The sequence below is a fragment of the Gymnoscopelus braueri genome (genome assembly GCF_963280865.1).
Source record: "Gymnoscopelus braueri genome assembly, chromosome: 20".
NCBI lineage: Eukaryota > Metazoa > Chordata > Actinopteri > Myctophiformes > Myctophidae > Gymnoscopelus > Gymnoscopelus braueri.
Genome location: NC_137622.1, coordinates 35,155,239 through 35,182,330, shown reverse-complemented (window position 1 = coordinate 35,182,330; position 27,092 = coordinate 35,155,239). Strand labels below are relative to the sequence as shown.

Here is a 27,092-nt window from a genome sequence, read left to right as displayed (position 1 = left end):
TCCTTGTAGTTTTTTCTCCTCGCATATCACTGTTTAATGTAAACCGTTCTAACTACAACAATGGAGCTCCGTTTGACACGTGGTTTTCACTGGTAGAATCAGTGAGATGTCGGCGATGTATACAGACAGTGCACAGCTCAATCTTAAGGATTTTAACAAGGTCTATGGCGACGTGAAAAAAACAACAATAACACGTTGGCACTGGTGAGTACATTATGAGATTAACGTCTGGCATGGAATGTGTTAAGAGGCATTTGCAATGATGCCTGAAAAACGACAATGAAGATGGCACATCTAGTGTCCAATTACAGTGCACCTGTTTCTAATAACTTGATTGACAATGCCAGTCTGTGTCCTACTCGACACCAGGGTCCACTGCACTCCAACCACTGCAGATGTGCTGCTAGTTACAGTATATTGTATTAACTCATTTAGACCGGGGAAAGAATCAGTGTTTTTAGATTTCTTTGGCTATTCAAAAATAGCAGATCTACAAGCTCATGGTGCCGCACTACCAGCGCAACAAATGTCTTCTAGATCCTTTTTTTTTTTAAACGTATGCTGCTATAATATCAGTGGTTCTCAAACCTTTCTCATGTCAAGGACCCCCAAAATGATATGTATTTGGCCGCGGACCACCATCTCAAAATATATGTTTTAACAGTATACATATTCAAAGATTTTGCAAAACCTTTCAAGATTATTTTTTTTAAATAGCAGATATACAAGCTCATTGTATATATCTGCTATTTTCGAATAGCCAAAGAAATCAAAAAGATGACACACAGACGCGTTCCCGGTCTTAAGGGGTTAACATGCTCTACTGTACAGATTGGTCAAAATGATTCATTACAGTGAGTCCCGGATCGTAACTTTAATTATGCCCCCATCTGTCTATTCAGCAATTTCCTATTCAGTGGAGACATTATATTATTCGGGCTAATTGCAGGTTTAGGCAGCTCATACTTACTGTGGCCATGAATACCCAGTAATAATATGATTGTGTTTCATTCTCAAAGGCTTCTCTGTTCCAAGTTCAGTCGCTGGGCCTGCGGGGCGTTGAGCCAGTGTGTTTCTACTCTTTCCACCCTCTCATCTTTCTGCATTCTGCGTCTTCTTCTTCTTCCTCTTCTTCCTCATCCTTTTCATCCATCTGTTTTTCTCTCCCTCTCCTCTCTAACCTCTCTCGAGGCTGTAATAGCCCTGTAGTTAGCTGTTGAAACCCTACTTTCTGCTTTAACCCATTCAGATCGCATCTGTGTAACCACTTTAACCATTATTTTATTTCTTTGGGCTATTCAAAAATAGCAGATATACAAGCTCATAGCGTGGCACTCTGAGCTTGCCATTAAAAAACATTTTGCGAATATTTGAATATATATATTTTTTAAAGCAATTTTTTTTTACTCTAATCTTTGCTTCTGTGGGGTCCCTGGAACAAAAGGTTTTGAGATGGGGGTCCGCGGCCAAATACATATCATTTTGGGGGTCCTTGACATGAAAAAGTTTGAGAACCACTGATATAGAAACATACGTTTTAAAAAAAAACTAGTTAGAAGACATTTGTACAATCCCCCAGAAGCAAAGATTTGAGTTACAAATGTTTGCCTTTAAAAATATATACATTCAAAGATTTTCACATATTTAAATTTTTTTTCTAAAATAGCAGATAAGCTCGAGCTTGTATATCTGCTATTTTTGAATAGCCAAAGAAAGAAAAAAAAAGATGACACAGATTCTTCCCCGGTCTTAATGGGTTAAACTAAATAGCCCACAGCTTCTCTCTGCCTGCCTGCCGGGGGATGGAGGGGGGGAGGGGGGGGGTGGGTTTAGTATATTCAATGGTCCTTAAAATGACTTGATTTCCCCATCGGCCTACTGAGAGAGAGTTTAGGGCGACTAAAGGTCAATCTGGGCCCAATCTCGGTCGTTCTCGGTCTATGTGGTTCCCCAGATGAAGGGGAAGAGGGCCATATTATCTTGTTACTGTTAAAGACGGGGTGCCGTGATTTTCAGTGATTTTTTCCCCCCCTAAAACATAATCATCAGGTATTATGGTTATACTAGGAGGAAGTGGCACTCAGAACCAAACTGCCATAAATAAGAATGGCACTGAATGAGTTAAGTATACCTGGTTCTCACCTTAGCACCTCCTCCACCACCTTAGCACCACCCACTTGTCCTAGTCCCTCCTCCTCCTCATGCCCACACCTGTTGTGTTATGATAATGAGGGGGAGGGTATAATTTTACTGTGTCATTAAAGTGCTGTTTTTCTATTGGCACGTTTGACCCTCAAGGTTTCAGCCTCCAGGAAGAAACTCCAAATAGTCACAGAAGACATAAAACACCATAAAAACACCACCAGGGGGCTTAATGAAGTTCTATCAACCTCATAGACACAAGAAATACAGAAAAAGTGCAAAACCATGGCATCACCTCTTTAAATATGGCTGTTGTGAGTCAAACGTGCATGTTTTCAGTAGATTATTGCTGATACATCCACATCAGTGGTGCAAAGTAACTAAGTACATTTACTCAAGTACTGTACTTAAGTACAATTTTGAGGTATTTGCACTTTTCTTGAGTACGTCCAATTTCCAATAGTTTTACTTGTACTCCACTACATCTCAGAGGCAAATTTTGTACTTTTACTCCACTACAATTATTTGAAATCTTTAGTTACTTTTTAGGTTTTGATTATTATTACAAAACATTAACCACTTCAGCCCTAGGCCCCTATATACATTTCGGCCATTTTAAAATAGCCGATCTACAAGCTCACAATGCGTCGCGATGCGACGCATTGTGAGATTGCTAGATCTGCTATTTTCAAAAGATGTTTATATATTTGAAAACTTGAAATTCTGCATAATGAGTACTTTTACCTTTGGTACTTGAAGTACATTTTGATGCCAATACTTTTGTGCTTTTACTCAAGTACATTTTGAATTCGGGACTTTTACTTGTAACAGAGTATTTCTAAAATGCATTATTGATAGTTTTACTTAAGTAAGAAATGTGAGTACTTTTTCTACCACCGTACATCAGAATTGTTACTCCTGCTGTGATGGTATCAGCTCACAGCACTTGGGAATCTTGGATCAATTGAAGCAAACCGGAGCCAGCAGCTAAAATTAAATCATCCTTCTTTCTTTTACAGAGAATGTTCATTAGCATTGATCTTTATACTCTGAGCTCCTCTGATCTTAGTATAAACAATTAAATCTTTCATCGCCATCAGCTCTTTCCCATCCAGCGCAGGCTGTTGGCTCAGAAAGTGCAGTAAAGTTCCATAATCTGTGTTCTCAGTTCTCTCTGTTAAATGTTTAATGATAGTGGTGCTTTTTATTGGCAGTATTTGTCACTGGCTCCCATGTCTCACTTCTGGCTGTGTGTGTGTGTGTGTGTGTGTGTGTGTGTGTGTGTGTGTGTGTGTGTGTGTGTGTGTGTGTGTGTGTGTGTGTGTGTGTGTGTGTGTGTGTGTGTGTGTGTGTGTGTGTGTGTGTGTGTGTGTGTGTGTGTGTGTGTGTGTGTGTGTGTGTGTGTGTGTGTGTGTGTGTGTGTGTGTGTGTGTGTGTGTGTGCGTGTGCAAGAGAGCACGTGTGCGCAGGGGTGTGCATGTCTGTTTGTTTGTCTGTCTGTGAGTGGATATGTGCATGTTATTTACTGATTTCAGACATACAGTACATACTGTGTATGCTGTATGGAACCAAGAGACCCACTGTTGCATTGTGGGATGTTGGGAGTTTAGATGGTCACATGACTATATTGAATCCAATATTGACATTTGGTCTGATCAATATCAAGTCCAGATCGGCCAGTGACTGATATGGGGGACAGAGTGGAAGGAACCTGCAGAAGGCTATGACCTACGAATGATGAAATACTACTGTGAAGTATATGTCATATTTTCTCAGTCAGCTTATGCTATTTATTAGTCATACTATAAGTGGCATGTGGCATCTTGGATGTCCAATATCTAAACTGAACCATTAAAACCGGGAAAGCATCTGTGTCATTTCAGATTTTCTGGATGACATAACAGACCCTCGTCCCCCAGACATCTGATGTATTCAGTAATCAATCAATCAATCCAGTACAATTACCATTAGGGTACGGTCACACATGCACAGGGGACTGGCCATTCCACCTCTCTCCTCCACGCTCTACCCTCCACCCCCCCCTCAGCAGAGGTCAGGAGGCTAGTGCAGTGGAATTGACCCCAGGTCTCCCTCAGTCCCTGGGCCAAACACAGCCGGGCTTTCAGATGAATGTCAGCTTAATGTCAGATCAATTCAGGACCTCCGTCCTCTCTTGAGAAGCCCTATGATGACATTCTATAGAAAACATCTCCGGGCCAATCGGTGATCAGCTGTAACCAGAGGTGGAAGGAAGTACTCCATTTGTTTTACTTAAGTAAAAGTATCAATACTACAATGTAGAAATACTACAGTAAGTCAAGTACAGTATAGTCAAAATACAAGTACATTGTACAGTACTTGAGTAAATGTACTTAGTTACTTTACACCACTGGCTGTAACCCCATGTATTTTCAGAGCAACGCTGCTCGATAGACCACTCAAATTCAAACCAAACCTCTGCCACTATGTTGTTCACCTTCGACGCACCTTCGACTTTACCAGCCACAAACTCATTCAAAAGTGTAGGTATTTCCAACACAGCAGCTTGGAACAAAAATCCATAATGGCGTACTATACACCTCTGAACTCTGCTTGTAAATCCTTTGGCGTGATCTCAGATTAGACGTTATTGCTCACGCAGCAAATGTCTTTCCTCACAAATATATTGCCTCGTCCACATTTCGCCATCTTCCCCGTGTCATCTGGTTCAAAGACATAATGTGCTGAAATATGCAACTTAACATTTGACTTAGAAATTAGGACCTCGTATCAACTGTAATGGTCATTTTGACCATAAAGTGAACCAGTACTTGCAATCGAACTACAGCTGTTTATGCTTCTTTATGAGCCTTTGTCTGTGTCTTGTGCGTGTGTTTGTATATTCATTTGAATGTTATCTGTCAATAACAAGTACTCAAGCCAAGAAATAATAAATATCAGGGGACACACAAAAGAAATACCCCATAGCAAAGGAAAAAGGTCTAAACACTCATTAATGTGTTTATGGTAAGCTTGAATTTCATATCACACACCATGTGCAATCATGTAACTTTAACCAGCAATAGCAATATTTAATGAAAACTAATAATAACAGTGTGGCCAGTAGGGGTGGGATGATATGGGTATCTCATGATACGATATCTGTGGCGATATTAGGCCCTCGATAACAATATCACGATATTCTATATATTGCGATATCACGATATATTGCATGAGATTTCACCAACGATATATCACGATAGTCCTTGTATTCAATTCATAAACATAAAATGGCACCAAACTGTTCAAAATCATCATCACACAAATACAGAGTCGGAAAAACAACGTATCACAAAAATAATATATATCGATATTTTTCGTCAGTATATCGATTATTTATCGCGGGAGGAAGTATCGTGATATATCGCGATATCGATATATCGTCCCACCCCTAGTGGCCAGTCCCAAATATGGATTAATGGCAGGATGATGGATCTGAGATGATGATCAGTTCACAAAATTGGAAAGAACTCACACAATGTTGAAAAATATCAGGGGAAAGTATCAGGGATTTACTTCCTTAGCCTATACTGGCAGCGTGCACAAGAACATTGGCCAGTATTTTCGCAAGATTAGCCGCCAACACACAGACTCTGGTTTAAACAGCTCAGCCCCATGGTATTGCGGTAATGCGTTTATTGTCTCAGCTCTACAAGGCACACTACTTAATAATGCAAGTGGATATCAAAAAGTGGATATCAATGTTATTGCAGCATTTGCACAGAAGCCCTTATAGGCTTGTGTGGTCAAGTAATGAAAAAATGCCCAACCGTGCCCTACTTGGCGAGCAAATACACTGGCTGCTGTCACATATCAGCAAATCAGCGCCGGTCTGAAGGGATCTCAGGGATTTCTCAACTGTTGTGTCTGTCTGGCTGCTGTGTTTGTTTTGACAGATAGTTGACATGGCTCTGCTCTGAACCTCTTTTTGTCTTTTTCCCGGGTGGCCTCATAACCTGAACATTACCTCTGAAAGAGGTGGTGAGGTGAGAGTGTGGCGCGCAGTGCATCCCATTAGCACAGTTACTGCAGTAAAACAAGTGTTGTAAAACTGCAGCTAAAAAGAAACGCTGTCATTGAAGTGCTCCAGCGCAGTATCTCTGTTAATAGAGTCGTATTGGTTAACAAGGCCATTCAAGGTCTTATCAGCAACATTATCATACCGTCACGCCAACTGACTCAGCTCTCACTATGGCTACACACAGCAGAGAGCTTTTAAAGGAGTGGATCACATAGTGCTACAGTTGTAGTCCTAAAACCCTGACGCGACATTGAAATGGATTCCCTTGCTTCTTACAGATAGGGTTTGTGGAAAATAAGATATGTGTAAGCCTAAGAGAGTTTCACGTTTTATTCTCTGAGATGAGAGATGAGATATACTTTTTTTAATCCCAGAAGGGAAATTGAGGCGTTACCGCAGCATAATGTGATGAAATAAATAATGTACAAGACAATCCCACAAGAACAGGGCCGACACAGAACCATTATGCATTAACACATTGACTGCCAATTGCGTAGATCTACGCGAACCTATTTAAAGCCACCACGTGCCAATCGCGTAGACCTGCGCGAAGTGGTGTTTTTTTTCACATTGCACTTTTTTTCACTTTCGATACGACACATTTCATTGTAGCACCACCGGAAACGGAATTATCCGGGATCCGGTTTTGCCGATCCCATCGGCCTCCATTCTAAAGCGGACACTAAAACGCCATTTTCTCGTTTGTAGTTTTTCTCGTCGCTGATCGCTGTTTAACATAAACCGTTGTAACTACAAGATGGCGGCTGGGTTTTTGAAGGGGATTTCACTGGGCGACGCAGTCGGATCGCCGCTGTGTTTACAAACAGTTTTATGCTAGATCTAAAGGGATTTAACGAGGTCTGTGGCGACGTGAATAAAACAAAAAAACAACAATAAAACGCTGGCACTGGTGAGTACATTATGAGATTAAACTCTGGCGTGGAATGTGTTGAAGGAGTAGTCACCCAAAAAAAGTACACCTTTTCTATCATTTACACACCCCGTGAAGCCTTGAATTCATGGATATTTTTTTGTTTTTGTCGATTCCTTAAAGGTATCATGACATTCGTTTTCACTTTTTTTATTTTCAATGTTTTATTTGGGGTTTTATGACCTCAATTACACCCAAAAAACCTGAACTTAAAACATTCAGTGGATTTTCTGTGGTCTGGGGTTTTCTGAATAATTAGGCTGAAAAGTAATCTGAGCTTGGCCCTTCGACAGTGAGGTCACTGTCGAATAATCCCGCCCACTCTCCTCCTCGCCCCTCCCCTCCCCTATCCTTTCCTTTGGGGGGGGCGGAGCAGAGGCGATGATTGACAGGCAAAATCCCTCACCAGCGACACCCGCAGGCAAAGATTTATTTTTTCATTGCAGTTGAAAAGGCTTTAGAAATGTGAGAGAAAAACACCTGCCATTGATCACTGGAATGGAATTTTCACTTAAAACTTTTTGTACACTTTTGAAGGACCAGGACAAAGACTTTGAATGTGGTGTAAAAGTGAATGTCATTAAACCTTTAAGGGAGAGAGTTCTCATGCATGACATGAATCACATTCTTTTATATCAACCGTGAGTTTTGAAGCCATTATGTGCTTATTTTCCTGTGTGATGCCTTGATCACAATTTCCTGTGTGATGCCTTGATTTTTAGTTGTAGGTTGTCCTCCAAAAAAAAAAAAAATCTAACGCACACAGCGTCCTACCAATGTTTTGAGGTGTGAAGTGGCCTCATCCTTATTAACGGTGGGGTGTGTGTGTGTGTGTGTGTGTGTGTGTGTGTGTGTGTGTGTGTGTGTGTGTGTGTGTGTGTGTGTGTGTGTGTGTGTGTGTGTGTGTGTGTGTGTGTGTGTGTGTGTGTGTGTGTGTGTGTGTGTGTGTGTGTGTGTGTTGTGATATGAGGAGGTGAGAGGGAGGGCAGCTTATTGGCACTGCCCAGACACTGGCAGTCTCACAGCAATTTAACACGTCTGTTAGAGAGAAAGGTCAACCGGAGCATTACAGAGCATTAATGTGGTGTAGATCCACCGTGGAGCTGTGAGAGGGAGCGTTCTTGTTGACTTTATAGCCTTAATGGGTTGGTTTGCTTTACTCTGTGTTTTCCATAACATCTAATTTGCGTTTGTCATTTAAAGACAGTGATATTCTGGCCATCAACTAGAACAGTGGTTCTCAACCTTTTCAGACCGTGACCCCACCCCCCCCCCCCCAAAAAAAAATCCTATTTGAACTGGGGACCCCCCAAAATACTAATATTTGAACTGGGGACCCCCCACCCTGACAAGCACTTGGAATGTAGGAGTTGAGGCATTACATTTAGTTTGACTCAGTTCCACACATAAATATTGTGAAAATAGCAGATCTACAAGCTCACAACGCCTCGCTCTGCGAGGCGTTGTGAGCTTGTAGATCTGCTATTTTCACAATATTTGCCTCTTCCTTATATTATTTGACAATTTGGCCAATGTTTGACCAGTTTTTACAGCAGAGTTTTGTTGATTACTTTCGCTGCAGTATGGTCTTTTTTTTTTAGGTCTTAAAAGTCCTAAAATTGTCACTTCACTGTCATCTGTGGACCCCCCTCCCCCTCCCCCCAAATCATGTGAGGACCCCCCTGGGGGTCCCGACCCACAGGTTGAGAACCACTGAACTAGAAGGAATAGCGCGTACCTCCACCAGTGTTATGTATGTAACTCCTCACTGTGAGGTGAAAAGAAGCAGCCTTGACGTGATTTTTCTGTAAAATGACTGGCAAATTATAAATATTAAAATGAGTGCTCCATTTTATTTTTTTATTTTGTTGTGGGGGGTTAAGTATAATGATATTATCATTACATACAATATATTGACTCGGGGGGGGGGGGGGGGGGAATATTATATTGTCTCATATTCTGGCCCTCAAATGTAAGCTTGATGCGTGTGCTAGTTATTTTTATTTGTACGTGTGCGCTTGCGTGTGTGTTTGTGTGTGCGTGTGTGCGTGTGTGTGCGTGTGTGTTTTCTACGATGGATTAGTGTGTTGTCAGGAGACCGTGTCAGTTCAGGTCAAAGGTCAGCGAGACAGGAAGTGTCCAGAGGCCGAGCTGATTAAGCTCTCAGAAGCAGAGGTTCAGAGAGCGTGTTGGCGAATAGATTCTAAATGACAGAGTCACACTGACCTCTCCTCTTCCACTGGGACGCTGAGCTCTCGCTCCACTTTGGCAACAACACCGACATGAAATCACTCAGATGAGTCACTCGGAGGGTCGGAGCTAAGGGATGGCATATCCCATGTAGACCTGAGGGCGTTTCTACACATATCTTCAAAATCCTAACAGTTTTCTGAAAAACCCGTGTTGCTATATCAGTGGTGCTCAAAACCTTTTCATATCATGGGGGCGGCCATAGCTGAGTGGTTAGTGAGCCCGCCTAGGGAGCCAGAGGCCCTGGTTGCCCCAGGTACGATTCCAGGCCACGCCAGCATATGTGTCAATGAAATGAAATGTGTCCCTGAGCAAGACTCTTAACCCCTAATTGCTCACAGGCCCTCATTGGAAACAAGCCCGCAAGGACTTTCATGAACGTCCTGTTAAAAGGAATTATCCTTATGAACCCCCGAAATGATGTATTTGGCTGCCAGAATCGGCTGTTAGCAGATAGATTAGCAACACGCAAACAGCCCTGCCGTGTCGGCTGTAAACAGCTAAAGTACAAGTGATTCATTCCCCCATGTTGTTACCCAGAATACGCACATAACTTTCATGAATATGGACACACGCAATTTCTTCAAGAGGAAGAGACATTAATAATGACTCACTCTCTCTCTCTCTCTCTCTCTCTCTCTCTCTCTCTGTATTTCTTTCTCCAGAAGGAATCCGTAACATAACCATGGACTCCAACTCCATGACGATGCCCATGTCAGACCCGGGTGCCTGGGCTACAGCCATGAACAACCTGGGCATGGCTCCCATGAACATGAATGGACAGCCTCTCATGCCAGGTACTGTACCACATTGAACCTAAAACTGAACCTGAAACACAGCTGCTTTCTTTAGACAGCTGTGTGTCCTCTTATGAATTATATAGTGTGTTTTGGTCGTCCTCTCACAGTAGGAATGTTTTACAAGTACATTGCTTGTATGAAACTCAGCTCACAAAAGCCTTTGTACTCTGGTTTGTTGAACATTTAGTTTAAAGAAAAGCTTAAAGGATTAGTTCACCCAAAAAATTACTTATTTTCTATCAATGTTTTTGTCACATTCCTAAGCCAATAATTGGATGACGGCGGAGTCGTCAGTAGGAGACTTAAGATTCTCCTTTGAGTCTCCTATTGACCGATGACCCGGCCATCAAATGATTGGCTCAGGAATGTGACAAAAACAAAAAAATCTTCATGAATTCAAGACTTCATGGGGTGTGTAATTGATTGAAAATATGATTTTTTTTGGTTGAACTACTCCTTTAACTATAAAACGTTGCAGGCTTTTATATATATATTTAACCTATGGCAGCTGTTACTTAGTCAAACCACACCCTCCATGTAATTTAAGGACCTTTCTGCATTATGCTGAAACTGAGTTCTTCCAATCTATAAGATTGACCAAAAACAAATACATTACGCTGAGGTATTTGTGCACTGATATAATATGTGATATAATATGTCAGAGGAGGCCATTCATGTGGGTGAGGATGTTGTCATACAATCCTTCTGTGGTCCATCAGCTGCTGGAAGCTGTCAGGTCAGCAGAAAGAGGAGTGTGGAGGTATATCAGGTTCTCTTCATGGACTTCTTTGGAGATTTGTGTGAGCTAATTCACCCAACTCAGCTTATCTTGTCATCATCAGTGCGTCTGAACGTGTCATGATATTGTTGTCCACATTGATTGTGTGGTGTTGTATTGTCGATTTCCCGGAGGCTCTGCACCTCAATGTGATCGGTTTCGCCCCTTCTAGGTGTTTACTGTGTAAACAAAGACTCAAGGCTGCAGCATACTCGGAGCTGAGATAATACTCGGAGCTGAGATAATAAGAACAAATGTAGTAGGTCATTGTGGAGAAAACAAAAAAACACAGTGCTTGACGAAGTTCGTTTCAGTTTTCAGCAGCACCTCCAAGATATTCTAACTAGCCAAACATTACTGCGGAGACACTAATGTGAACATCGTGTGCCTTATTCTTACTGTATGTCACATGTTTGATTGAAACCTTTCTTTCAGGGAAATCCATTGAGACCAGGGTCTCTTTTTCAATGGCGCCCTGTGTGTACATAAAGAACATTTACAACAATGGTTTTACAGACATGACAAAGACAACAAGATACACATAAATATAATAAAATAAAGAGGTTTTAAAAATATATATAAAATCCAAGCAGGTGCATAGGCCTTCTTCCAATATAAGGTCAGCTGAAAATCTTTTAAAAATAGCAAAAGAAACAAGGACATATAGCTTTTCTTGACATTCGTTCCATATGTGGAGCAAACACACTGAAGGCTGTATCTCCCAGTTTAGTACTGGTTGTATAGGCACCTTCAGCAAAATCTTATCTTGAGATCCTGGTACCATGACTTGCTGTTTTACGACAGTAACCCCAGACATTGTGTGGGTAAAATGTCTGGGTAACCACAGACATTTTATCAAACTACTTCTCCTCAAATCAGTGTTGATTTTGACAGCAAATTTTGATTAAGTTTTAGTCATAGTCTTTTGAATACAATTCCATTTAGTTTTTGTCATATTTTAGTCATCTGAAATGTTTACGTTTTTGTCTAGTTTTAGTCGACTAACTAACATCAGATTTTAGTCGACTAAAACTACAGTTGATTTAGTTGACTAAAATGTATTTTGGCGGTGCCTTGATGGCGTCGTAATGGCTGGTTTTACACTTGGTTACATGCTGAAAATAGCCGATCTACAAGCTCACAACGCGTCGCAGCGCGACGCGTTGTGAGCTTGTAGATCTGCTATTTTCAGAGTGCAACATCTGAGCATAAAGCATGGTCTTTTAGTTCTACTGGATCTCTTCTCCACTAGTCCCTCACTAACATTTTAGTCTAGTTTTTATTTGTTGACAAAATTGTCAATATATTTAGTCTTAGTTTTAGTCATCATAGCTTAGTTTTTATTTAGTTCTTATTTCGTTTTCGTCAGTGAAAAAAGGTAGTCGACGAACATTTTTCGTCATACTGTAGTTTTAGTCGACGAAATCAACACTGCCTCAAATGCAACAGCCATATCTCTGTCCCGTACCACTTTAAGACCTGGGGCTGTGCACTCTTGTTGACAAGCATAGAATAGTGGAAGGAAGCTTACCTTACCACCACGATGCTTAAAAAATTTATGAAGTTATTCCATGCCCTGAGGGAGGGTCCTGAATGAGCTTATGATGAGATGCCTCGGCTGTAAACTATCTCTAAAAAATCGTTATTTGACTTGATTAATCTTTGAGCAAGGTTATCAAATTATTTTAGCACATCCTCCCCCTCACACAGGAACCCCAGGGCAAAGAATGCCTTCCCCTCCATTTATGATGGGAATTACCTAGTAAATGGGCTTTGACCAGATGCCTTAATGAGAGGCTTAAATGCTGATTAATTTGGAATACGTAGGAAACCTTCCTTCAGGCCCCCCTGTAAATGAGAAATGATGGGGTGAGTTTAGCTAAAAGAAGCAATATTAGGGTTGTGGAGTGAAAAAAAACAACGTATCTATTGCTGTATATACCATGGAGTGCTCTCTTGGGGTGCAGTGCCTACTTTACAAACGGCATAAGACTGAAAGCGTAGTCATAAAATAATAGTTTGGGGAGGCCCAAGCCACATTTAGTTGTTTGTTGTTTTCCTAGATGTACTGTAACCTCTGTCTTTTGCAGGTCAGAATGCCACTTTTTTCAACTGTAGTCAACTTTAGGGATGCAGTTCATTGCCGGACCCAGGGGGTCTGGCTTACATGAGGCTTTGTACCTGTTTCCTCCATACATGGGCATGGTCACTTTGTCCTTAGGCCCCAGCCATAAAAGTCTGTCCCCCTTTCGTCCATACATGGGCATGTTTTGTACCTGTTTTCTCCATACATGGGCAAAAAACAGGTTTTGGTCACTTTGTCCTTAGGCCCCAGCCATAAAAGTCTGTCCCCCTTTCATCCATACATGGGCATGTTTTGTACCTGTTTTCTCCATACATGGGCAAAAAACAAGTTTTGGTCACTTTGTCCTTAGGCCCCAGCCATAAAAGTCTGTCCCCCTTTCGTCCATACATGGGCATAGACACAGGCTGACACGTCATGTGAAGTCTGGGTCTGGCAGAACCAGGTCTCCTGGTCTTGTTTTTAGAATGCCGGTGGTTCTCAAACTTTTTTGTGCCAAGGTCCCCCAAATTGATATGTATTTGGCCGCGGACCCCCACCTGAAAACATGTTGTACCAGGGACCCCCAGAAGCAAAGATTTGAGTTGGTAGGCCACTGAAAATGAAAAATGATTTGGTACAGTAAGAATTCAGGAAGGGGGCCTCAGATTCTGTCCAGGTAAAAAGCATTATTAGAATATTCTGATAACTTTTTTTATAATCCAAGTAGAGCAGGTATATGGAGTTGCCAGTAGAGAAGAAGGGTCTGCATGAAAAATAGGCTTTTGAATGGAGCTTTACTGTGACTCCATCCAGGCACATTTTGATCATTTTGAATTGCAGCCGCAAGAAGTTGAATCGCCAGACAGTAGAGCAACAGAGACATTGTTGAACCTTGTTCCGAGTTCCATAAATAAGAAACTACCCCTTTAGCTGCTTGAAGAGTTGGTTATGCAATAAGTTGGTTATGCAATAATTGAACCGATTTCATAAACCACTCTTTGCAGTCAGATGCTTTTTCACTGTAGTGGGTGTGTTGCTGTTCTTGACTGCCCACATAACGTTGATAAGGCACCTAATATTGTCAGAAGCGACTCTGTCACGAATAAACCAGACTTGGCCGTGGTTTATGAGGGTGGACATCACTTCACCCAAATGGTGAGGTGTAGACACCTGTATTTTTTTACTGTGCATACAATAAACTTTAATGAGAAGAAAGGGAGTACCACCGCACATCAAACGGTGAACACACAGGTCCAGTGCATCACGGGAGCGGGACACATCATCAGACAAAAAAAAGAAACCACTGGAGCATCACAGATTATTAAATGCCTTTATATTTACAAGGTGATAGTTAAACAAGTGACTAATGTTTCAATGCCAAAGTGCATCTTCATCTGAGTCATGGCTCTGGTGAAGATGCACTTGGCACCGAAACGTTAGTCACTTAGTTAGTTTACGCAACACCTTGTAAATAAAAAGGCATTTAATAGTCTGTGTCTCCTAGGAAGACGCTCCAGTGCTTTATTATTTTTGTCACAAAACTTTAATGGTTTGTACATTTTGGATAGGATTTCCACATCCAGTGAGATAAAAAATACATTTGGTGGTAGCTTTTGCATTCAGTGGGTTCCTTATCGTTACAAACTATGGATATTATGGCATAGAGTGGGCGGCAATTCACCACTATCAAAAGTCAAAATAGACATTTTCAATAAAAGTATGTTGCTGATCCTCTGTGCTGTCTTACCTGTCCACTAGGTGTCCTTAGTGTGGGCCTTGGTCTACTGCAAGCCCAGCTGTGTCTTGTTCCCTAGTGCTCCGTCCCCGTGTCTCCTGCTAGCCCAGCTGTTTCTTGTTACCTTACGTAACTCCCTGTTAGTATACACAGTATGTCCCAGACCGTAGTCCAGTCAGTGCTTGTTTGTTAGTGTGTCTGATGTATAGCTACGCCTCTGAATATCTGTATCTTGTTCAGAGCTATACGCAACAGCCTGCTTTGAATTGCATTCCTTTTCTCCCCCAGCCTAGGTCAGCTCTATTGAGAATTATTTTTTCTTTTTTTTAATTCAGCTTTAAGTCCATCTGGTCTAGCTGCTTTGCTGGATGGTATTTTCCTTATTACCTCTGTTATTGAATAGCCCATAATCAGGCATCAAGGGACTCGCACTGGTCTGTAATGTAGGAAGGCTTAGTCCATTTATAAATGAGAGTTTCCTATGCTGGCGATGTGCATGAGGAAGTGTTAAGGCCTGTGTAAAATTCTCTAAAGGTGTTGTTAAAACCCTTAACTTGCTTGTTTCCCATGCCAGCAAATCTCTCTTTCCTCTGCAAATGCCAATAGGATTCAATCTCTATCCCCCGACCTTATAAATCTGGCAATTAACCCATTAAGACCGGGAACGCATCTGTGTGTCATTTTTAGATTTCTTTGGCTATTAAAAATTAGCATATCTACAAGCTCATAGCACGGCTTGTAGACCTGCTATTTTTGAGAAATCATGAAAATGTGTGCAAATGTTTGAATATATATATTTTTAAAGTGGACTTTTTTTACTCAAATCTTTGCTTCTGGGGGATTCTACAAATGTCTTTTAAATCCTAACAGTTTTCTGAAAAAAAACGTATGTATTTGGCCGCCCCCCACCTCCCCATCTCAAAATATTTTGTTCCAGGGACTGCCAGAAGCAAAGATTTGAGTTAAAAATGTAAATATAAATTTGAAGATTTGCACACAGTTTCACAAAAAAAAAATCTCCCAAAATAGCAGATCTACAAGCTCATAGTGCGGCACTCGCTTGTATATCTGCTATTTTTGAATAGCAGAATAGCTATTTTTTGAATAGCCAAATAAGTCTTTAAATGACACAGATGCGTTCCCGGTCTAAATGGGTTAAAGTGTGGGTATTGCGTCTATCCTCAGCAAGACGGGGGCCAATTCTGTGTGTGTGCAGCACAACACACTGCCTTCTGGTTGGTGTAGCTGAAGTCCAGTGTTTAGTGTCTCCAAGAAAGGCAATTGAAAAGAGGAAGGCAATCCTGCCTCACCGCCTCTGGGAACCCGACAAAACACATTACTGCATCTGCCTCTGTCCTCCATGTCACACCGTCCGTTTCTGGCAGAGCGCATCCAGTTTCGGCCTTAGTGGCGTTTGGCTTAGCATGTAGCTATCAGACTCTACATTTCTACCTTGTTAATCCTTGAGTTGTCCATTTCTTTTCCATCAATGTCATAGCCTTACAGATTTCTTTAAAGCATTGCATCTGGCCTGACATTTGTTTCAGGATTGCAAACATATGAACGATGTCCTCCATCTTTGAGTTTGGTGTAGCACCTGCTTGTCCCTCGTTGAGGACATTTTTAGTGTGTGATCGTCCAGCCCCTTTCTTTAACCCTCTTTATTACATAGCATGGATGCAGGTGATGGTATTCCTGCTAGAGTTCTCAACGGTCCTGAAAATGTATGCCCAGGCCCTAACTGGGCCCTACTGGGCCGGCCAGAGGCTCGGCCCCGCACAAACAATTACCATACCTTTAGGCCCGAAAAAAACATTGTGTCATGATGAGCTTAATGTCCTCAAAGTCACGCATCCAACAAGCTTTGAACTGAGCAGATTGGACCTTCCGTTCCTGAGATAATGGCCAAAACATATTGAAAACGGCCACTTTCGCTGATTTTCGATCGCCGATTTTCGATTGAGTTTTGGCCACTGTCACCCGTATTTCTTTAATAACACGGGCTAGGAAGGTTGGACGGCGACAAACTAGATACCTGAGAAAAGTTCAATTTGATCCGCATCCAGCGTCGGCCTTAGTTACCGTCAGGCCACTAGGGGCAGTTGAAATTTCTTTTTTGGAGGTAATAGATTTTCTTTTCCTTTTTTCCCCTCTTTTCACGGAACATGAGGCTCGGCCCGGCCAGATTAATTAGCATAGATTTTCGGCCCGGCCCTGCCCTGCCAGAAAACGTCCGGTCGGGTCGGGTAGGGCCGGGTTTGGGCAGAATTTGAGAACTCTTAATTCCTGCTGGGCATTGCTGCCTGACGCACCTCCACCAGTGCCTTTTCAAAGCAGGTGTGCTGTGACACCTCATTGAACAGCGCTGTGGGCCTAAGCGGGTCATCTTAACCCATTAAGACCTGAGAAGATTCTAGAAAGATTCTAGAAATGTCTAAATCCTAAAAAAAAATTGGAAAAAAAACCCAATTTTTTTTTCCTCGATTTTTCAAAAATAGCAGATCTACAAGTTCATAGCGCGGCACTCGGTGCCGCGCTATGAGCTTGTATATCTGCTATTTTTGAACAGCCTAAAGAAATCTAAAGTGACACAGATGCGTTCCAGGTATCAATGGGTTAAGCTGGGGACCACAAATGTAAAAATGACCACTTTGCCGTCTTCAGATGACTCTTATCAGATAAAAAATCCAGATGCCACTATTAGCCCATCTCGATCAGGCAGGCAGCCATTCTCTCCACGTGACTCTCGAATATCTGTATTGTTAAGTGGTAGAGTCATTGAGTACATTGTTCAGCAAGGTTGTTCTTTGACTGCAGTGCAGTGTTTTGCTGTAGAGAAACTCTGCTTCTGGGGACTTGTAGGGTGATATTGTGGATTCTCATGTTTTTGTCTGCGTCGGCCATTTGGAGTGACTGTATTGAAATGAACAGGCTGAGCTGAGTCAGCGAGATGGAGTTCTGACTCTATTATCAGTCTGAGGACTGGAGAATCACACTCTCTCATTCACACACACACGCACACGCACACACACACACACACACACACACACACATTCACACTTCCCATAAGCTGGCAGACAGAGGCTGATTAGACTGACACTCGTTTGGGTTTCTGACAAAAAAAAAAACTACCCAAGTTTTATAAATGAAAAAGTTAATCAAAACTTTTTCTGCAGAACTCGCCAACAATGATGCATGATAATCTCCCTTTCTATGACGAATGACTGGATATAGTCACTCGCTCACTAAGTCTTCCCCTCTCTCTCTCTCTCGGGTACTCTTACCAGTGCTGGGAAAGGTACTCACATTTCTTACTTACTGCAATGTAGAAATACTCTGTTACAAGTAAAAGTCCGGAATTCTAAATTTACTTGAGTAAAAGTACAAAAGTATGGGCATCAAAATGAACTCAAAGTACCAAAAGTGAAAGTACTCGTTATGCAGAAATGTCTCTTCAAGTTTTCAAAATGTATCGAAATCTTTTGAAAATAGCCGATCTACAAGCTCACAATGCGTCCCATCGCGACGCATTGTGACCTTGTAGATCGACTATTTTCAAATGGCCGAAATGTATATAGGGCTGAAGTGGTTACTTTATATATTTTGTAATAATAATCCAAATCTACAAAGTAACTAGTAACTAAAGTTTTCAAATCATTGTTGTGGAGTAAAAGTATAATTTTTGCCTCTGAGATGTTGTGGAGTAGAAGTAAAAGTACTGAAAATTGGAAATACTCAAGTAAAGTAAAAAAAATACCTCACAACTATACAGTACTTGGAGTAAATCTGGTTCTTACCTTGTCCTGAGTTGCCTGACAAAAAGGAGTCTGCTCTATTGGGAAGCATTTTTAAAAATAACAGCTTTAAGTCCATCTGGTCCGGGTGCTTCGCTAGATGGCATTTTACTAATTACCCGCTATTTAATTGGCCTTAATCGGTCATCAAGGGACTCACGCTGGTCTGTATCTACATAATGTCGGAAGGCCTGGTGCATTTATTGAAATGAACAGGCTGAGCTGAGTCAGCTAGATGGAGTTCTGACTCTATCATCATTCAATTTCTGAGGACTGGAGAATCACACACACACACACACACACACACACACACACACACACACACACACACACACACACACACACACACACACATCCATAAGCTGGCAGACAGGCTGTTTTGACTGACAGTCGTTTGGTTTTCTGAGAAGATGGCAGTGACTGGTCCCATCCCTTAAGGCTACGCTAGCTTCTAAGTGAAAATGCTAATCAAAATCGCAGAGCCCTCCAGTGTTGCATGATAACCTCCCTTCCATATCCAATCGATCACTCACTTCCTCTCTCTCTACTATACGGAGCGGGCAGCTAAAGATAGCAGTGGCTCCTTGTAAACAGTGGTTTAAAGTAACTAAGTACAATTACTCAAGTACTGCACTTGAGTACAATTTTGAGGTAATTTGACTTTACTGGAATATTTCCAATTTTCAATCATTTTACTTCTACTCCACTACATCTCAGAGGCAGGGCAGGGACATAGATTGGTGAGGCTGGTACTGAGCGCAAGGCTTTAGATCCGCCCTTCAAGGCCTTCGATAGGGCTGGCTCCTCCAGTCTACTATAGCAGTGGCTCTCAAACTGTTTCATGCCAAGCCAAGACCCCCAAAATGATATGCATGTGGCCACGGACCCCCACCTGAAAATATGTTGTGCCAGGGACCCCCCAGAAGCAAAGATTGGTGTTAAAAAATTTCACTTTTTTGCTAAAACACAAGTTAAAACATGGAGAGCAGAAAACTTGGGTCAGGATTTGTAAGGTGTATTTTTAGAATGGGCTTCAGGTCTAAATGGCTTAAACATACAGTACTGTATGTAGCATTCTGCATCCTTGAGAGAATACTGAGCGCCACTCCATCCAGACCGATGTCATTCCACTGACGTTGGTTTAACCCATAAAGACCGGGAACGCATCTGTCTTCATTTTAGATTTTAACCACTTAAACCACCACTTTAATCATTATCTTATACTTTGGCTATTGAAAAATAGCAGATATACAAGCTCATAGCGCGGCACCGAGTGCCGCGCTATGAGTTTGTAGATCTGCTACTTATTATTTTTAAATTGTGAAAATGTTTGCAAATCTTTTGAATATATATATATTTTAAAGCGAACAACTTTAACTCAAATCTTTGCTTCTGGGGGATTCTACAAATGTCTTCTAAATCCTAACAGTTTTTTGAAAAAACTTATGTTGTTATAATATCAGTGGTTCTCAAACTTTTTCATGTCAAGGACCACCCAAAATTATATGTATTTGGGCCGCGGACCACCATCTCAAAACATGTTGTTCCAGGGACCCCCCAGAAGCAAAGATTTGAGTTAAAAATGTTCACTTTAAAAATGTATATATATATTCAAAGACAAATTTTCACCATCTTTCAAAATAGCAGATCTACAAGCTTGTATAGCTTGTAGATCTGCTATTTTTGAATAGCCAAGTATTTACACAGATGCGTTCCCGGTTTTAATGGGTTAATAACATTAGTTTAATGGTTCAGAACCAAGAGAGAGAAAAAACGCTGAGGCTTCAGCTTCTCTTTTTTTCCTCTCCCTCCTTTAGCGGAATGGTTTTCGGTAAGGTCTTGTATAAATCTTAGTTGAATTACAATTTGTCACACTCACACTTGAGAAAAATCAAGCATACATAAACACACACACACACGCGTGCATACACACACACACACACACTCCTGGCATATATTTCAAATAGGAAGAGTGCAAGCCTTTCAACTAAGCGGAGAGAGAGAGAGAGAGAGAGAGAGGACAAAAAGGGGATTTAGAGAGAGAAGACACATTGCAGAATAAAGCCTAATAGATGGTGAGTGGAACGGTGCAGCTGAACCTAATGTCATAGATGGAGAGGAGAGGGAGGGGAGGGTGGTGTGTGCACTCGGTCCATATTTCAGATAAAAGTGTTTGTGGAGGTGGTTGAGATTTTTCCTATTGAATTTCATTGTGTATAGTATATTCTCTGAGCTGCTCCCAGCCCTTTTCAGAGCTGTCTTCCAGAGAGAGACTTCTATAACAGTGTGCACACATGTAAACACCCATATATTCACATATATATAAACACACAGTGCAGTGGTGGAAAAAGTACTCAAATGTTTTACTTAACACATTGGGTGCCAGAGGTTTATTAAAATATTATACGTTGAGTGCCAGCATTTCTTCCATCCACTTGCGTTATACATTTCGTGCTGTGAGAAGCCCCGACGCGGAAATGCATGTAAACAAAGCGTGCGTGCGAGACGGCGGAGGGTCCCGACTAACGCCTGGAACAATAATATTTCCAACGCGACCCTCCATTGCAGCGTGATCGCCGATCGAAAACGGCTCGTTTCCACCACATTAAAAAGAAATGGAGATATTAAGCTTTTAATCAAGGAGATAACATTGAAAACGCCGACCGGAAGGATTTTTGACATGGAGCCTCATCCAGCCTCTTCTTCTCAGAAACTGCTTGGGTGATGTCAAAGTTTCGTTTTAGCGCCCCACGTGGCCCACATGTATAAAAATAGAATTGGGTCAAAAACGGTCCGGACCGTTTTCGGCACTTCTCGTTTGGACCCTCAAAAACGGTCCTGACCGTTTTTGGCATTCAATGTGTTAAAGGGTTAGTTCAGATTTTTTGAGTATACAGTATATACTGCAATATAGAAATACTCTCTTACGAGTAAAAGTCAGGACTTTAAAATGTACTTGAGTAAAAGTACAGAAGTGTTGGCATCAAAATGTACTTAAAGTACCAAAAGTGAAAGTACTCACTATGCAGAATGTCCCATTTTCAAGTTTTCAAATGTTTTACGATCTTTTGAAAATAGCAGATCTACAAGCTCACAATGCAACGCATTGTGAGCTTGTAGATCGGCTATTTTCAAATGGCCGAAATATATAATAGGGCTGAAGTGGTTAACATATGTTTTTTGATAATAATCAAAATCTACAAAGTAACTAAAGTTTTCAAATAATTGTAGTGGAGTAAAAGTACAATATTTGCCTCTGAGATGTAGTGGAGTAGAAGTAAAAGTATTGGAAATTGGAAATACTCAAGTAAAGTACAAATACCTCAAAATTGTACTTAAGTACAGTACTTAAGTAAATGTACTTAGTTACTTTCCACCACTGCACAAGTGTTCTATGGAAGCACGCACGACACGCGACGAAAATAGCCAACGCGCTGTGATCTTGTAGATAGACTGTTTTCTGTTTAAGATTACAGAGTATTTGAAGAGCTCAAATAAATTAGTCATAGAATAAAGTGTTCAGAAGTTTCTTCCAAAAAACCCTAATGGTCTCGGATATTTCATAAAAGCTAAATGTTAAAGCTTCAATCTGTGATTTCTTCCGACTGGTTGGCTGTATGTAGAACAGCAGGAACATGGGTTTAGAATGATAATACCTTCATAATACCGTCATAATTCTACACATTGAGCTAATTCTTTAGGAAACACGGTGCTAGTGTGTGTGTGTGTGTGTGTGTGGGGGCGGGGGGGGGGGATTAGGACTTGGCGTGACAAAAATCTTTCAGGCGTGAGTGAGATTTTAATCCATGAATACAGTATACACAATACATAAATGCTGATATATGTACTTTGCACAGTTTATACATACGGGTAGGTATATATAAGCGTACATACTGTACATACAGTACTGTATAGTAGTGGTTCTCAGTCTTTTTTGTGCCGCGGATGCCCACATTGATATGTATTTGGCCGCGGACCCTCATCTGAAAGTATGTTGTGCCAGGGACCCCCAGAAGTTGTTAAAAATTCTAAATTATTCAAACTTTTCCAAACATTGTTGATGTTTTTCAAGTATTTTCAAGTAGATCTGCTGTCTGTCTTTGAATAGCCAACATATACATGGATAAAGTGGTTAAGATGATTGAAATGCTATGTTAACTACTTTTGCTGGGTGCATTGAGCATTGAGTTCTCAAATGCCCCACTTTGAGAACTCAATGGTGTATAGTACTGTAATCCAGCACAAAAACTGGCGCATCATCGTGGGGCCGGCCACTAAATTGACATGTACATAATGAAAATAATGCATAAATATCAGTCAGTGATTTGGGAGACAAACCACTGTTAAATCAAGTCAGCCGGTCATGTAAAGTCTTGTCTTTCATACGATCGTGCAGCATAACGTTACACGACCGATCCTTTGCTCATTCTGTCATGTCCAAGTCCAAATACAATTAAATTAACCGCAAAATTTAGATGTTTTGGTTACACCATGTGTGCAAAAGAGATGTAAGCGCGGTGCCGGTGCGGTGAAGCTAGACAAGCGACAAATTACAGGCATAATGTGCGTGTAAACTGTTAAAGGCTGTTGATCTGGTGCGCCAAAGAACAGTTGGAAGTCTCATTGGGGGTAATGCATCTTCATTAAAGCAGTTAGGAGGTGGCAGCGGTTGCTGGAGGGCGGAGTAGAGAGGGAGGGGTGGAGGTAGAAAAGGGGCAGGTGGAGAGAGAGAGGAGAGCAGGGTGAAGAGGACAGCTGTGTCCCCTTCCTCATCCATCACCTGGAAAAACAGCTGGTGTCTCCACCAGTGTTTGGGTAACAGCGTTAAAATTAACGCCGTTACTGTAACAGAATACTTTTTGGGGTAACGAGTAACCTAACAGCGTTAGTTTGCAATTAGAGTAATCGATTACTAGTTACCTTTTCCAAAAGAATGGCGTTACTTAATTACATTTAAGACCTAATTTGTTGACACAAATGAAAAGGAAAATCCATCCGACACATTTGCGAGGTGAACTAGCTCGTCTCTGTCAACGGCACGGAGAACTTGCATGGATGTGTAGTATATTTAATAACATAACATCCACATTTGTTAGCATTATTTAACTTCACAAGTCTACAGTACAAGTAGGCTACAGAGAGAGGAGAGTTGATTGAGTCAGAGAGAGGTGCCGGTTTGTCTGAGCGGGGTGTGGGTGCTCTTAGCATTTTCTTTGTTATGTACCTGGGAAACAGAGGTTCTATGCATCTGTCTCCATCCCCCTTTCCTGCCCCAGACAAGTTGCAAATGTCTTGGGCAGGGGGTGGGGGCTCACCTTTGAAGTCTGACACACCCATACCTGGGCCTCCTCTTTCACTGAATGGGCTATAAAGACTATGACATGTAAAGCTTGTAGTGTGTGTGCCACTCCCGGCCGACAGGCTGTGGAGCTGGCTGTGGAACTCTGTACTATGCAATAAATGGAAGCAAAGATACCTCACTGACCAGTGATGACTCCATTCATTCTACCACCATTCATTCTCACCACTGGGACATCAAACTTAACCGCAATATGGCGTTGTTGGCAACTACAAAAGCAATAGAAACCTTTAAGTCTGTGGTTTTCAGATACCACAGATGTTACACAGAAATGAGTGACCGGGCCAGCAGGCTGTGGTGATTGCGTTAACATTCTATTCGGTTCTGTATTCAACGGGTCACCACTTATGATGTAACGCACACACATGCCGGCTGGCTGGTCTTATTTTTATTACATTAATTTACTGCACCTGTGCGACATGGCAGATATTGAGAGAAGACAGAGAGGTTACCCTTTTGTACAGTCATGGAAATATTCACACTATTTTTGGATTTATTGGTGAAAGGAGGAGGTGGTGAAAGTCAATGCAAATATCCTTGGTGAAACCCAGCACAGCTCCACCTCCACAACACTGGTGGTCACTCCGGTAGGCTTGCTTTTGATTTGGTTTGATTTGATTTTGGTAAAAGATATACAAGTAAAATCATTCACACTATAACTTAAACCCAGGATATACGTAATACATGATTAAAGCATAAGGAGACACATGTTTCCTATGTGGTCCTGCAACGTAACGAGTTACTTTTACCACATTGGGTGCCAGAATTTTATAATAACAGAATACGTTCTGTGCCGGGAATCTCACCGTTAAGCTCCATTGTGCTGTTTAAAGCTGTAGACTCCATAAGGAGCGATCCATGAAAAAAAAAGCATGCCTCCATTTTACCCGATGGTCCTGGCTAACGGCTGGAACGATAACATCTCTCACGCGAGTAACAATGGCGGAGCGATCGCGGATGCAAAATGAGTTGTTTTCCCCAGAGAAAAAAGTTTCGGAGTTATAGGCGTTTTAGAGAAGGAAATAGACCGGAAGCGGATGGGGAGCCATGTATTTGACACGGTGATGCATCTGGCCTATCCTTCTCAGAATCGCCTAGGGTGATCCCAGAGCTGCTCTAGCATGGAAATAAACGAAAAAAACAAAAAGATAAAACTCACGTATATATACGTTTTTTAGGAAAGTTGGCACTCCACAGGTGTATTTGCAAAACCGTATTAATACGGTTTTGGCACTCAATGTGTTAAAAGTAACGTTACCCAGCACTGCTCTCCACACCTTCCTCCCTCTGTCTCTATCCCTCCATCCTTCCTCCCTCTGTCTCTATCCCTCCATCCTTCCTCTCTCTGCCCCCCTTTCCTTGTCAGTCCAAATTAGCCAACATCTTCATTAAGGTTTCATTATGTCTGAGTCAGCAACTGTAATTTCCAGACAGCTTCATTAGAACACACACTGTTTGTTCATCTGTGGTTCTCAGGGCTCAGCTTTGCACTCGCTCACTGAGATTCCAGCAGTACAGAGAGAGAAAGAGCAAAAGCTGCTAACAATGATTTTCTTTTTTTCTTTCTCTTTTCTCTCGATTGAACTCGTTTAGAATTCCCATTTACATTTTTAGGTATTTAGCTGACTCTCTCATCCAGAGCCATTCACTGCAGCAGTTCGCTTAAACCATTAAGACCGGGAACGCATCGGAGACATTTTTTTTAGATTTATTTGGCTATAAAAAAATAGCAGATATACAAGCTCATAGCGCGGCACCGAGTGCCGCGCTATGAGCTTGTAGATCTGCAATTTTTTGAAAAATCTTGAAAATGTGTGCAAATCTTTGAATGTATATATTTTTAGGAGAACATTTGTAACTCAAATCTTTGCTTCTGGGGGGTCCCTGGAACAAAACATTTTGAGATGGGGGTCGGCGGCCAAATACATATCATTTTTGGGTGGTCCTTGACATGAAAAGGTTTGAGCACCACTGATATATAGCAACAATAGTTTTTCAGAAAACTGTTAGGATAGACATTTAGAAGACATTTGTAGAATCCCCAGAAGCAAAGAAAAAAGAAAAATAGCAGATCTACAAGCTCACAGCGCGGCACTCGGTGCCGCGCTATGAGCTTGTATATCTGCTATTTTTTGAATAGCCAAAGAAATCAAAAAATTACACAGATGCTTTCCCGGTCTTAATGGGTTAAACCCCTTTTATTGCTAACATTAAGAACGAGCCGCTAAGGAAACAGGCACAGGGGTCAACCATAATGGAGTGCAGACAGTAGATGAAGAGGAAGAAATGTCCCAGTGCTCATTGAATATGTATGTGCTTTCCTTTAAAAGAAAAGTGCTAGGTAAGCAGGAACACTTCTTTAAATGTATTTCCTTTTTTCTCCTTTTTCTTTTTTTGTTTGAGCAAGCTCTCGAGTGCGAGCACGAAGCATGAAGGTACTTTAGGGAAGCATTGTCTCCTTCTAGACGGGGTGGGGAGAGAATAGACACAGCGAAGGACTTAAAGGGATAGTTCACCCAAAAAAATACTTTTTATCTATTGATTAGTCACCCCATGGAGACTTGAATTTTTCCTAATCACATTCCTAATCCAATAATTTGATGACCATCGGACCAGTAGGCAGCGGTTCCGGGAGGAGACACAAAGGAGACTCTTTGTCATCAAATGATTGGCTTAGGAATGCAACAAAAACAAAATAATATCCATGAATTCAAGTGTCCGTGGGGTGACTAATTGATGGTAAAAAAAAGTCATTTTGGGGTGAACTATCCCTTTACACACATGGTCTGAACGCCTGAACAATAACACTATTTTCAGCAAAGATATTTAGTGTAGAGCAGGGGTCTTCAACCTAGGGGGGTCCTCAGAGTTACTACAGGGGGGGCCGCCAAATCTTTGTGTGATATGTTTTGTTTTTTTTACATCAACCATTATTATAGCTTCCCTATTCTGAGGAGAACTTTAGCCAGAAATAGCAGATCTACAAGCTCTTGTAGATCACCTATTTTTGGCAAAGAGGTTTGGTGTAGAGGGAAACAATAGGGTTTAAGTCTGAAAAGACACATTAACATGAATCCCATATGATGTTAGTGCTGTCAAACAAGTCTATGAATCCATCTATGAAAAGGTTTAATCTGAAACACAATTTCTTCAATTTGCTTCATCTCTCGCTCCGCTA

At 41.4% G+C, this 27,092-nt stretch overlaps 1 protein-coding gene across 2 annotated transcripts in view; it reads left to right on the top strand.

Moving 5' to 3' along the window:
• The window catches only part of enox2 (ecto-NOX disulfide-thiol exchanger 2), a 257,495-nt gene that overhangs the window by 163,824 nt on the left and 66,579 nt on the right, over positions 1-27,092 (top strand). For both annotated transcript variants that reach the window (XM_080416778.1, XM_080416779.1), the window contains one exon: positions 10,049-10,180. In XM_080416778.1, coding sequence (XP_080272904.1) covers positions 10,049-10,180 — 132 coding nt within the window. The remainder of the gene's footprint in view (positions 1-10,048; positions 10,181-27,092) is intronic.